Source organism: Oncorhynchus mykiss, chromosome 18 (genome assembly GCF_057628025.1).
Source record: "Oncorhynchus mykiss isolate SJ-2025 chromosome 18, ASM5762802v1, whole genome shotgun sequence".
NCBI classification, from domain to species: domain Eukaryota; kingdom Metazoa; phylum Chordata; class Actinopteri; order Salmoniformes; family Salmonidae; genus Oncorhynchus; species Oncorhynchus mykiss.
This window is the reverse complement of record NC_143039.1, coordinates 13,835,982-13,850,846: the sequence shown is the minus strand read 5'-3', so window position 1 is coordinate 13,850,846 and position 14,865 is coordinate 13,835,982. Positions and strand designations below refer to the sequence as shown.

General features: G+C 46.4%; 1 protein-coding gene across 2 annotated transcripts in view; it reads right to left on the bottom strand.

Moving 5' to 3' along the window:
* pcca (propionyl-CoA carboxylase subunit alpha) overlaps positions 1-14,865 on the bottom strand; it is a 47,362-nt gene that overhangs the window by 31,520 nt on the left and 977 nt on the right. Inside the window, exons 3-6 of one of the 2 annotated variants that reach the window (XM_090207191.1) lie at positions 12,209-12,256; positions 11,934-12,002; positions 6,323-6,436; positions 6,139-6,192 (exon numbers count right to left, since the gene is read on the bottom strand). In XM_090207191.1, the coding sequence (XP_090063317.1) occupies positions 6,139-6,192; positions 6,323-6,436; positions 11,934-12,002; positions 12,209-12,256 (285 nt within the window). Of the gene's footprint in view, positions 1-6,138; positions 6,193-6,322; positions 6,437-11,663; positions 11,733-11,933; positions 12,003-12,208; positions 12,257-14,865 lie in introns of those variants that run through there. The other variant, XM_090207190.1, reaches the window with a different exon arrangement.

Below are 14,865 nucleotides of genomic sequence, written 5' to 3'. Positions count from 1 at the left end.
CCATCTTGGCTCCGGATCACTGTTTGAACAATATATACAGCGCCTTAGGAAAGTATTCATACCCCTCTGAATTTTGTTGTGTTACAGCCTGAATTCAAAATTGATTAACACATCTACACACATTATCCTGTAATGACAAAGTGAAAACATGTTTTTCAAATGTTTTGCTAATTTATTGAAATACAAAAACACACAAGTATTGACTCACACCCCTGAGTCAATACTTTGTAGAAGCACCTTTGGCAGTGATTACAGCTGTGAGTCTTTCTGGGTAAGTCTATAAGAGCTCTAAATTCTTCAAGCTCTGCCAAGTTGGTTGTTGATCATTGCTAGGCAGCCATTTTCAAGTCTAGCCATAGATTTTCAAACTGACTGAAGGGGTGTGAGTCAGGAACATTCAATGTCTTCTTGGTAAGCAACTCCAGTGTAAATTTGGCCTTGTGTTTCAGGTTATTGTCCTGCTGAAAGGTGAATTCGTCTCCCAGTGTCTGGTGGAAAGCAGACTGAACCAGGTTTTCCTCTACTGTGACTGTGCTTAGTTGTATTCTGTTGATTTTTATCCCTCCCCCCAAAAAAACTATAGTCCTTGCCGATGACAAGCATACCCATAACATGATGCAGCCACCACCATGCTTGAAAATATGAAGAGTGGCACTCAGTAATGTATTGGATTTGTCTCAAACATCACACTTTGTATTCATTTTTTACTGTTTTACTTTAGTGCCTTATTGCAAACAGGATACATGTTTCAGAATATGTATTTTGTACAGGTTCTCTTTTCACTCTGTCATTTAGGTTAATAATGTAGAGTATACAATGTTGATCCATCCTCAGTTCTCCTATCACAAACATTATACTCACCATTGGCCTCATGGTGAAATCCCTGAGCAGTTTCCTTCCTCTCCAGCAACTGAGTTAGGAAGGATGTCTGTATCTTTGAAGGGACACCATCTAAAGTGTAACTAACAACTTCACCATGCTCAAAGGAATATGTCATGTCTAATTGTATTTTTTTTTTACCCATCTACCAATAGCTGCCCTTCTTTGTGAGACATTGGAAAACATCCCTGGTCTTTGTGGTTGAATCTGTGTTTGAAAAAAAATTCTCGACTGAAGGGACCTTACAGATAATTGTATGAGTTGGATACAGAGATGAGGTACACACTAGTATTGAACACAGAGTCCAAGCAACTCATTATGTGACTTGTTAAGCACATTTTTACTCCAGTACTTATTTAGGCTTGCCATAACAAAGGGGTTGATTACTTATTGAGTCAAGATTTAATCTTAAATTAAATCTTCATTTTTAATGAATGAAAAAAATAACCTACTTTGACATTATGGGGAATTGTGTGAAGGCCCTTTCAAGGCACTTTCAATGTAAAAATCAATTTTAAATTCAGGCTGGAACAACAAAATATGGAAAAAGTCAAGGGGTTTGAATAATTTCTGAAGGCACTAAGTATTCACAGCTGAGTCAATACTTTGTAGAAGCACCTTTGGTTGGGATTACAGCTTTAAGTCGTCTTGGGGGATGTCTGGATCAGCTTTGCCTTGCAGATTTGGATCAGCTTCTTCCTTGCAGATTTTCTCAAGCTTTGTTAAGTTAAATGGGGAGTGCCGGGGAACAGCAATCTTCAAGTCTTTCCACAACATTTCAATGGGATTCAAGTCTGGGCTTCTGCTGGGCCACTCAAGGACTTTCATATTCTAGTTCTGAAGACATTCCAGCGTTGCTTTGGCTGTATGCTTGGGGTCATTGTCCTGTTGGAACATAAATCTTCGCCCCAGTCTAAGGTTGTTTGCACTCTGAAGCAGATTCTCATCAAGGGTTTTCCTGTATTTGGCTCCATTCATTGTTTTCTCTATCCTTACCAGTCTCCCAGTCCCTGCAGCTGAAAAGCATCCCCATAGTATGATGCTGCCACCACCATGCTTCACGGTAGGGATGGTGTTCGACGGGTGATGAGCTGTGCCTGGTTCTCTCCAGACATAGCGCTTTGCATTCAGACCAAAGAGTTACATTTTAGTCTGATCAGACCACCAAACCTTTTGCCGCATGCTCTGTCTTTCACAGGCCTTTATGCAAACTCCAGGCGTGGAGAGCTACAGTAGTCTACAGAGTAGTCTACAGAGCTACAGTAGTCTACAGAGCTACAGTAATCTACAGAAGTCTACAGAGCTACAGTAGTCTACAGAGCTACAGTAGTCTACAGAGCTACAGTAGTCTACAGAGCTACAGTAATCTACAGTAGTCTACAGAGCTACAGTAGTCTACAGAGCTACAGTAGTCTACAGAGCTACAGTAATCTACAGAAGTCTACAGAGCTACAGTAGTCTTTCAGCCAGATGTGTAATGCAAATATTCAAATGAATATTCACACCCGCGGCCCAACGATGGTACTGGACCTGAAATGATTGGCTGTTTTTTGGAATCTTAATGCTAAAATCAGTTCTTTAAAATACATTTTCAGATGTTCCGAGCTAGCCCTCCTGATGTCGTTTGACCCCACATGGACTACGACAATGTCAGCTCCCGGCATCTGTGGTAGAACAGTTTGAATCAGCCTTATGTCCTGTACTCGTGCTCCTGTGGTAGAACAGTCGGAAGCAGCCTTGTTATGTCCTGTACTCGTTCTCCTGGGTAACACAGGGTTTTTGCCTTGGGGACTGAGATGTTTCTCACCATAGCGCTGGTGATGTTGAATGGACCGGTTTCTCAGGCAGCCTCACGGTCTGTTGAGGGTGGGAGCTCCGAGGATCTGAACCTGAGATAGGAGCCACCGGTGAGGTAGACGGGACCGAGGACGAAGATGCAGGTACCTCCGGATCCGATCTCGAATGGGAAGCCCTCAAGGAAGAAGGCGCCGGAACCTCTGGATCCAGTGCGGCAAAGCTGTTCCTGGTCTGTGTCAGTTCTGGGCTCAACATCTCCATGGAGACCCCCGCTGCCAGAGGACGCCTCCTTCGACTTCCACGGCGAGTGACGTACCTCCGTGGCTGGTTGGTTGGGTCGAGAACAACTCCGTTCTCCAGGGAAGGGGGAGACCCTTCAGAGAAGGAACCCTGCGGAGCACTGGCCTATCGGCTGTGGAGAGCCGACACGGCGGCGATACTTCCACTCGAACAAAGTGGCGTCCGGCTAATGGGGTGGAAGAAAATGGAAAAGTAGGTGGGCGTGGGTTCCCCAGTAGCTTGTGTTGGTTTGCCACTTGATTAAAGTAGCTACTTTGCTGCTGTAGTCTTCCACAAGCAGTTACTCCATTGAAAGTCACCCTGGTCCACATCGTCCCGGGAACAAAGTAAACACAGCTCCCTGCAGCGCTGGAAACTTTCAATACCGGCCTCCATTTGAGAACGCCAAGACAGCAAGGCTAGCTGGGCTCTGGTGTCTTGAGACCGCCAAGACAGTGAGGCTAGCTGGGCTTTGGTGTCTTGAGACCGCCAAGACAGCGAGGCTAGCTGGGCTTTGGTGTCTTGAGACCGCCAAGACAGCGAGGCTAGCTGGGCTTTGGTGTCTTGAGACCGCCAAGACAGCGAGGCTAGCTGGGCTTTGGTGTCTTGAGACCGCCAAGACAGCGAGGCTAGCTGGGCTTTGGTGTCTTGAGACCGCCAAGACAGCGAGGCTAGCTGGGCTTTCGTGTCTTGAGACCGCCAAGACAGCGAGGCTAGCTGGGCTTTGGTGTCTTGAGACCGCCAAGACAGCGAGGCTAGCTGGGCTTTGGTGTCTTGAGACCGCCAAGACAGCGAGGATAGCTGGGCTTTGGTGTCTTGAGACCGCCAAGACAGCGAGGATAGCTGGGCTTTGGTGTCTTGAGACCGCCAAGACAGCGAGGCTAGCTGGGCTTTGGTGTTTTGAGACCGCCAAGACAGTGAGGCTAGCTGGGCTTTGGTGTCTTGAGACCGCCAAGACAGCGAGGCTAGCTGGGCTTTGGTGTCTTGAGACCGCCAAGACAGCGAGGCTAGCTGGGCTTTGGTGTCTTGAGACCGCCAAGACAGCGAGGCTAGCTGGGCTTTGGTGTCTTGAGACCGCCAAGACAGCGAGGCTAGCTGGGCTTTGGTGTCTTGAGACCGCCAAGACAGCGAGGCTAGCTGGGCTTTCGTGTCTTGAGACCGCCAAGACAGCGAGGCTAGCTGGGCTTTCGTGTCTTGAGACCGCCAAGACAGCGAGGCTAGCTGGGCTTTGGTGTCTTGAGACCGCCAAGACAGCGAGGCTAGCTGGGCTTTGGTGTCTTGAGACCGCCAAGACAGCGAGGATAGCTGGGCTTTGGTGTCTTGAGACCGCCAAGACAGCGAGGCTAGCTGGGCTTTGGTGTCTTGAGACCGCCAAGACAGCGAGGCTAGCTGGGCTTTGGTGTCTTGAGACCGATAGCAGCGCTCACAGCAATTTAGCCCAACAGAGTCGCAGGATCCAAAATAAAATAAATTGATATAAAACAACACTGTCCGATTTTAAACCAATGTTTTTAGTTTAACAACAACAGACATCTGCCCTTTAGACGAGGACACAATGAAAAACACACAACCTATCATCCTCTAAATCAGTGTTTCCCCAACTCAGTCCTGGGGCCCCTCCCCCGGGTGCACGTTTTAGTTTGTTACGCTGATTCCAATAACCCACTCATCATCAAGCGTTGATTATTACCAAACGTTCACCCGGGGGGGGGGGGGGGGGCAGGACAGAGTTGAGGAAACACTGCTCTAAATGAAGACACAATGACAAACATCGATCCTCCCTCCCTCTGGTGCCATGTTGTGACATCTCACTATTTACATCATAATAAACCTGGCTGAGCCTTTTCAGACCTGCCTCATCCTCTCACGTCCAAACGGCTGTTCTTAACACACTGGTGAGCGGAGCACCACACGCCATTTTGCCAAGCGCAAACAAATGAGTCTCCAACAATAAGAGGAGGTGTAATCGGACCCCTGAGTTAAGTGGGTGCACGTGTCCTAGAGTGCTCAACACAAGTGTGAAATGCTTGTGTCCGTCTGCAAAAGTCCCAAAAAATAATTACACATTTATTTTGAAACGGGGGGGGGTGGGGATCCACCGACGCATTGAGGGACAATACATTCTACTATACTCAATCCATCCAGCTCCATTCAGCCTGAGGTTCTTTCTCATGCTAACAGAACCCTTACCCTAATCCCCCCCCCCCCCCGGCTTTACCCCGAGCCCAGAGGCATACGGACATTGCCCCCACTCCCAGAGGGTTTTGCAATGCGTAAATCTGGCACTAACTATTCACCCACTGTTACAGGAGGGGGAGGTCCTTTGAGTTGCTAATGTAATGACATCTCCATTTCCACAGCAGGCTCCCATAAGGCAGCGGACGGCCCACTCACATACCGAGCAAGAGCCTTGCTCCAGGGCAACACAATAGGAGTCGGGGACACTGGGCATTGCGGTTGATCCAAATCATGGGAGTGGGTACGACATCTTTTAGTTCCAATGAAGGAAAATAGGCCATTTATACCTGTGGGATTAGCTTCAATGTACTACGGCCCACCTCCGGGTGCCTTGCATGATATGCCACAACAGGAAGGGAAAAGGGGAATACCTAGTAAGTTGTACAACTGACTGTATTCAATGGGAGGGAGAGATGTCAGGGTTGTTTTAGGACATTGAATGATGGTGGGAGAGTTACTTAGTTAACCATGAGGTAAATAAGCATGTTGTTATTTACCTGTGGAACTAGGTGAGTTATAGATTTGCAGTACTAACACAGCCTTGCATAACGGCATGGTTCGATGTGGGTCATCAGCTAAACGTCGGAGGGGTCTTGTATTTTTAAATTTTTTATATAACCTTTATTTAAGTTGTCAAGTCTTGTGTCTGTCTGCAAGACATTGGGGCCATGTAATGTGGAGGTATAACTGAGAAAACATTTTCCTTTAAAGTAAATGACTTAAAATAATTGTGAAAGATGTTACATTTTCTTATCATGAAGTGAGTCTTTTGGCGTCTGTGTGTTAAGTTTTCATATCAGGTTTTCACCCGGAGAATCACACCCTTAATAAAATTAACTTCAGGGGGTTCCGAAGCCTGTTGATAAGGGAAACAGAGGGGGATATACAGAGAGAGGTGTGTGTGTGTGTGTGTTCCCAACAGTTGTAAATCCCAGCACGACTCACCAGTCTCTTGGCAAACTCTTTATTTTCAGACAGAAAACCGTAGCCTGGATGCACCTTCAGAGACAGAAGAGAAAAGGTCTCAAAACACATCAGCAAACACAACCGTGTGTGTTTAAATGTTGGTGCATGTGTTTAAAAGTTGATGTGTGTGTGTGTGTGTGTCAACGTGTGTCGTAAGTCTCACGGCCTGGGATCCAGTCTTCCTGATAGCGTCCATGATGGCGTCCATGTTGAGGTAGCTCTTGTTGGTGGGGGCGGGGCCTACACACACTGCCTCGTCAGCCATCTTCACATGGACCTGAGGCGGCACAGAGAAAAACAAGTATTTATTCAAATGAGGCCAAAGCGTCAAGCCACAATCATATGGTACGCAGCTACTACCACAGACACAGGCACTACCGCAGACACAGGCACTACCACAGACACAGGCACTACCACAGACACAGGCACTACCGCAGACACAGGCACTACCACAGACACAGGCACTACCACAGACACAGGCACTACCACAGACACAGGCACTACCACAGACACAGGCACTACCGCAGACACAGACACTACCACAGACACAGACACTACCACAGACACAGACACTACCACAGACACAGACACTACCACAGACACAGGCACTACCGCACACACAGATACTACCACAGACACCACAGACACCGGAGGCACCACAGACACCGGAGGCACCACAGACACCGGAGGCACCACAGACACCGGAGGCACCACAGACACCGGAGGCACCACAGACACCGGAGGCACCACAGACACCGGATGCACCACAGACACCGGATGCACCACAGACACCGGATGCACCACAGACACCGGAGGCACCACAGACACCGGAGGCACCACAGACAGAACGGGATCTTAAACACTTTGTTTTTTTTGCAGGACCCAACGCATCACACAAAATGGATGACGTTTTGGCTCGAGCGCTACTTTCAACTACTGGCTGAAATTATACAAAATCTCTGTAGCATCATTTTAAATAACTCAATATTCAAGAGGACAAACTAGCCAAAACATCAACTGCGGTCCATTCATCTGACACAGACATTTTCTGTTCAATTAAACAGGTTGTAAAACAAGAAATACATTATTCATTGGGTGAGAGTGGTATTTTGAAAACCACATCAAGGCCAGGCAGCCATATCATCTTCTAAATCTCACATCACCAGCCCCCGTCCTCACAGAGCCAGACCCTCAGCAGATTGAGTGACAGACACTGTCACCACCAGGACACATTCCACGGGATTAACATCAACATCTGGATCAACAAGGTGGCAGAAGGAGTGTGTGTGCGTGTGTAGGTGTGTGTGTAGGTGTGTGTGTAGGTGTGTGTGTGTAGGGGGGGTTACAGGCCAGTTGGTTCCCTGCGTCTCTTAACAAAGAAGTGCTAAGGGAGGCATCATGTCTGCTCCACAGCTAAACACCACTTCAAAACCTGTCCAACACATCCACAGGTCAATGGGACCTCACTATTACGTGGGCCATCTTACCTCTGGCTGTACTTGGTCCATTGACCTACAACAATATTAACATCAACCATAGAGCCTCCGGAGCACATTTTGGTGGGTACTCAACAGTCCCCCATCTACCCCCTGTGTCCTGGTCAACGTCAAGGTGGGTACTCAACAGTCCCCCATCTACACCCTGTGTCCTGGTCAACGTTTAGGAATGTTACTCAGCTTGGCAACTAGAGGAGCCCAATAAACAACCGTGTCTACCCACCCGTCTGACCAATAGAGGAGCTCAGTGCTGGAAAGTCACTTTCACACCCAGTTAAAGGCCTACTATGTCATTAAACCAGCCTGTAAATACAACTAACCTTCTCATGTAGCGGTCATTATAACACAATACCTCTGGCTGTATGGGGTCATTATAACACACCACCTCAATACCTCTGGTTGTATGGGGTCATTATAACACACCACCTCAATACCTCTGGCTGTATGGGGTCATTATAACACACCACCTGGCAATACCTCTGGCTGTATGGGGTCATTATAACACAATCCCTCTGGCTGTATGGGGTCATTATAACACACCACCTCAATACCTCTGGCTGTATGGGGTCATTATAACACACCACCTCAATACCTCTGGCTGTATGGGGTCATTATAACACACCACCTCAATACCTCTGGCTGTATGGGGTCATTATAACACACCACCTCAATACCTCTGGTTGTATGGGGTCATTATAACACACCACCTCAATACCTCTGGTTGTATGGGGTCATTATAAAAATACCTCTGGCTGTATGGGGTCATTATAACACACCACCTCAATACCTCTGGCTGTATGGGGTCAATATAACACCACCTCAACACCTCTGGTTGTATGGGGTCATTATAACACAATCCCTCTGGCTGTATGCGGTCAATATAACACAATCCCTCTGGCTGTATGGGGTCAATATAACACACCTCAATACCTCTGGCTGTATGGGGTCATTATAACACAATCCCTCTGGCTGTATGGGGTCAATATAACACACCACCTCAATTCCTCTGGTTGTATGGGGTCATTATAACACAATCCCTCTGGTTGTATGGGGTCATTATAACACAATCCCTCTGGCTGTATGGGGTCATTATAACACAATCCCTCTGGCTGTATGGGGTCAATATAACACACCACCTCAATACCTCTGGCTGTATGGGGTCATTATAACACACCACCTCAATCCCTCTGGCTGTATGGGGTCATTATAACACACCACCTCAATCCCTCTGGTTGTATGGGGTCATTATAACACACCACCTCAATCCCTCTGGCTGTATGGGGTCATTATAACTCAATCCCTCTGGCTGTATGGGGTCAATATAACACACCACCTCAATACCTCTGGCTGTATGGGGTCATTATAACACACCACCTCAATCCCTCTGGCTGTATGGGGTCATTATAACACACCACCTCAATCCCTCTGGTTGTATGGGGTCATTATAACACAATACCTCTGGCTGTATGGGGTCAATATAACACACCACCTCAATACCTCTGGCTGTATGGGGTCATTATAACAATACCTCTGGCTGTATGGGGTCAATATAACACACCACCTCAATACCTCTGGCTGTATTGGGTCATTATAACAATACCTCTGGTTGTATGGGGTCAATATAACACACCACCACAATACATCTGGCTGTATGGGGTCATTATAACAATACCTCTGGTTGTATGGGGTCAATATAACACACCACCACAATACCCCTGGCTGTATGGGGTCATTATAACACACCTCAATACCTCTGGCTGTATGGGGTCATTATAACAATACCTCTGGCTGTATGGGGTCAATATAACACACCACCACAATACCTCTGGCTGTATGGGGTCATTATAACACACCTCAATACCTCTGGCTGTATGGGGTCATTGTAACAATACCTCTGGCTGTATGGGGTCAATATAACACACCACCACAATACCTCTGGCTGTATGGGGTCAATATAACACAATACCTCTGGCTGTATGGGGTCAATATAACACAATACCTCTGGCTGTATGGGGTCAATATAACACACCTCAATACCTCTGGCTGTATGGGGTCATTATAACAATACCTCTGGTTGTATGGGGTCAATATAACACACCACCACAATACCTCTGGCTGTATGGGGTCAATATAACACAATACCTCTGGCTGTATGGGGTCAATATAACACAATACCTCTGGCTGTATGGGGTCATTATAACACAATACCTCTGGCTGTATGGGGTCATTATAACACAATACCTCTGGCTGTATGGGGTCATTATAACACAATACCCCTGGCTGTATGGGGTCATTATAACACAATCCCTCTGGCTGTATGGGGTCATTATAACTCAATCCCTCTGGCTGTATGGGGTCAATATAACACACCACCTCAATCCCTCTGGCTGTATGGGGTCATTATAACACACCACCTCAATCCCTCTGGTTGTATGGGGTCATTATAACACACCACCTCAATACCTCTGGCTGTATGGGGTCATTATAACACACCACCTCAATCCCTCTGGTTGTATGGGGTCATTATAACACAATACCTCTGGCTGTATGGGGTCAATATAACACACCACCTCAATACCTCTGGCTGTATGGGGTCATTATAACAATACCTCTGGCTGTATGGGGTCAATATAACACACCACCTCAATACCTCTGGCTGTATTGGGTCATTATAACAATACCTCTGGTTGTATGGGGTCAATATAACACACCACCACAATACATCTGGCTGTATGGGGTCATTATAACAATACCTCTGGTTGTATGGGGTCAATATAACACACCTCAGTACCTCTGGCTGTATGGGGTCAATATAACACACGACCACAATACCCCTGGCTGTATGGGGTCATTATAACACACCACAATACCTCTGGCTGTATGGGGTCATTATAACAATACCTCTGGCTGTATGGGGTCAATATAACACACCACCACAATACCTCTGGCTGTATGGGGTCATTATAACACACCTCAATACCTCTGGCTGTATGGGGTCATTATAACAATACCTCTGGCTGTATGGGGTCAATATAACACACCACCACAATACCTCTGGCTGTATGGGGTCAATATAACACAATACCTCTGGCTGTATGGGGTCAATATAACACAATACCTCTGGCTGTATGGGGTCAATATAACACACCACCACAATACCTCTGGCTGTATGGGGTCATTATAACACACCTCAATACCTCTGGCTGTATGGGTTCATTATAACAATACCTCTGGTTGTATGGGGTCAATATAACACACCACCACAATACCTCTGGCTGTATGGGGTCAATATAACACAATACCTCTGGCTGTATGGGGTCAATATAACACAATACCTCTGGCTGTATGGGGTCATTATAACACAATACCTCTGGCTGTATGGAGTCATTATAACACAATACCTCTGGCTGTATGGGGTCATTATAACACAATACCTCTGGCTGTATGGGGTCAATATAACACACCAGGTTAGTAATGGAGATCCATCTACTTTACTTTCCATCTACTACTAGACATCAACATCCCCCACACACCAACATCCCCTACACACCACCTCTACAGACCAGACAGACTTACCCCCACACACCACCTCTACAGACCAGACAGACTTACCCCCACACACCACCTCTACAGACCAGACAGATTTACCCCCACACACCACCTCTACAGACCAGACAGACTTACCCCCACACACCACTTCTACAGAGCAGACAGACTTACCCCCACACACCACCTCTACAGACCAGACAGACTTACCCCCACACACCACCTCTACAGACCAGACAGACTTACCCCCACACACCACCTCTACAGAGCAGACAGACTTACCCCCACACACCACCTCTACAGACCAGACAGACTTACCCCCACACACCACCTCTACAGAGCAGACAGACTTACCCCCACACACCACCTCTACAGACCAGACAGACTTACCCCCACACACCACCTCTACAGACCAGACAGACTTACCCCCACACACCACCTCTACAGAGCAGACAGACTTACCGCGCTGGCGTCGACATCCCCCACACACCACCTCTACAGACCAGACAGACTTACCCCCACACACCACCTCTACAGACCAGACAGACTTACCCCCACACACCACCTCTACAGACCAGACAGACTTACCCCCACACACCACCTCTACAGAGCAGACAGACTTACCCCCACACACCACCTCTACAGAGCAGACAGACTTACCCCCACACACCACCTCTACAGACCAGACAGACTTACCCCCACACACCACCTCTACAGAGCAGACAGACTTACCGCGCTGGCGTCGACATCACTGTGCACCGCCACTGTTTTGATACCCATCTTCTTACATGTTTTCATCACCTGCCAGAGACAATGAAGAAGACGTGTTATCAGCTTCTATTCAATACATCAATAATAATAATAGTCTATAATGTTTACTAGGTGCTATAGACCTGCTATAGGCGCAGTAGAGAGATGAGACACGGTGTAGCTTAGGAGGGCTTTCATCCTGTCTCTCTGTCTTTTAACCTGAGAACCGGTGATGCTTAGTTAACACACAGTCTTACCCTGCAGGCGATCTCTCCTCTGTTTGCAATAAGGATCTTATCAAAGGTCTAGTAGGGTGAAAGGGAAGAAAGAGATTAGTTTGGGAACTCATTGTCACAACAAATAATTTGCTCTGTGTGTGTGTGTGTGTGTGTGTGTGTGTGTGTGTGTGTGTGTGTGTACCAGTAAACACGTAGAAACACAGTAAGTGAAAGCGTCTGGTTCTGTCAGTCTTTCCGTTCCTCTGGTCTGAACACCTTATTAAATGAAACGTCTTTCCTCTGTCCCCTCTCCCCCCCCCACTCACAGCTCAACCCCCTGCCTGTCCTACTGCTAAACACTATGGCCTGAGGCAAGGTTGGCGGTTTGAAGATGAAAGGACAAAGCTAGGAGGATGTGACATGTTGTTTATATTGGGGATGGAGGGAAATTAAGGTTTCCCCTTGTAACATTTAGAGAGAAAAGATAATACTCAGCTAGCAACAAATAAAATACATTCTGTGTTACTCAGGTTCATGTTGACAAACCTCCACAAGTCATGACAAAGTACTGTTTTTAAATCAGAGGTCTGTCAACACAAAGTACTGCATTTAATCAGAGGTCTGTCAACACAAAGTACTGTATTTAATTTCAATACAGAACTACTCCTATCCTTCCTGGCATCATGTGACAACCCTGCACCCAGTGAGCCATACTACTCCTATCCTTCCTGGCATCATGTGACAACCCTGCACCCAGTGAGCCATACTACTCCTATCCTTCCTGGCATCATGTGACAACCCTGCACCCAGTGAGCCATACTACTCCTATCCTTCCTGGCATCATGTGACAACCCTGCACCCAGTGAGCCATACTACTCCTATCCCTCCTGGCATCATGTGACAACCCTGCACCCAGTGAGCCATACTACTCCTATCCCTCCTGGCATCATGTGACAACCCTGCACCCAGTGAGCCATACTACTCCTATCCCTCCTGGCATCATGTGACAACCCTGCACCCAGTGAGCCATACTACTCCTATCCTTCCCTGCATCATGTGATAACCCTGCACCCAGTGAGCCATACTACTCCTATCCTTCCTGGCATCATGTGACAACCCTGCACCCAGTGAGCCATACTACTCCTATCCCTCCTGGCATCATGTGACAACCCTGCACCCAGTGAGCCATACTACTCCTATCGCCTCTGGCATCATGTGACAACCCTGCACCCAGTGAGCCATACTACTCCTATCCTTCCTGGCATCATGTGACAACCCTGCACCCAGTGAGGCATACTACTCCTATCCAATGTTCCCTCTATACTCCAGACGCTGACGCAAGAGACTAAACTTCACTGAGTTCACCCCATTAGTTTGCACTACAGGGCCTTCGGAAAGTATTCAGACCCCTTCACTTTTTCCACATTTTGTTACGTTACAGCCTTATTCTAAAATGGATTAAATACGATTTTTTTTAAATCCTCAGCATCTACACGCATTGCCCCATAATGAAACAGAGAAAAAAGTTTTTGAAATGTTTGCAAATTTATAAAAAATTTAAAATTTAGTATTCAGTATTCAGATCCTTCGTTATGAGACTCGAAATTGAGCTCAGGTGCATCCTGTTAACATTGATCATCCTTGAGATGTTTCTACAACTGCCACCTCCATGCTTCCCTACGGTGAAGCATGGAGGTGGCAGCATCATGCTTTGGGAATGTTTTTCAGTGGCAGGGACTGAGAGATTCTTCAAATAGCCACTTTTTGCCTCAATGACAATACCACCCATACCTTATCACAACACAACACAACTGACTGGCTCAAACGAATTAAGGAAAGAAATTCCACAAATTAACTTTTAAGAAGGCAAACCTGTTCATTGAAATGCATTCCAGGTGACTACCTCATGAATCTGGTTGAGAGAATGCCAAGAGTGTACAAAGCTGTTATCAAGGCAAAGGGTGGCTACTTTGAAGAATCTCAAATATAAAATATATTTAGATTTGTTTAACACTTTTTTTGGTTACTACATGATTCCATGTGTTATTTCATAGTTTTGATGTCTTCAATATTATTATCAAAAATAAAGAAAAACCCTTGAATGATGCGGTGTTGTACAACTTTTGACCAGTAGTGTATGTACATGCGATTTCAGTTTTTTATATATTTTTTAAATTAGCAAAACAAATTCTACTGTTTTTGCTTTGTCATTACAGGGTATTGTGTGTATATTGATTGTGGGGGGGGGGGGGGGGGGGGGTGATGATTTAATCCATTTAGAATATGGTTGTAATGTAACAAAATGTGGAAAAAGTCAAGGGGTCTCAATACTTTCCGAAGGAAAAAGGGTTTTTTCAACATTATATCAGCCCCTTTTCAACGCAACATGCCAAAACAAATCTAACTTTGCAAGATTGAGTCTGTGATGTTGTAGGCAGAGCTGGAGCACAACGGAGTAGAATTCTATTGGCCCATGAGCTGTCTTTCAATCCCCTGTAGGATATATATCAAAAGCTATTTGCATGTTTAAATGTTATGGGATTTGCTCCACTGGTTTTGACGGTAGGCCTACATTATGCTCCAATAGCATGTCTGTCTAAAACTGTAAGGGTACAGCCTCTGTTCACTGTAAACGCTCACCGGACGTTGCACACCAAAAAAAAAAAACATTGGTCCTAGCCTTCCATGCATCCTTG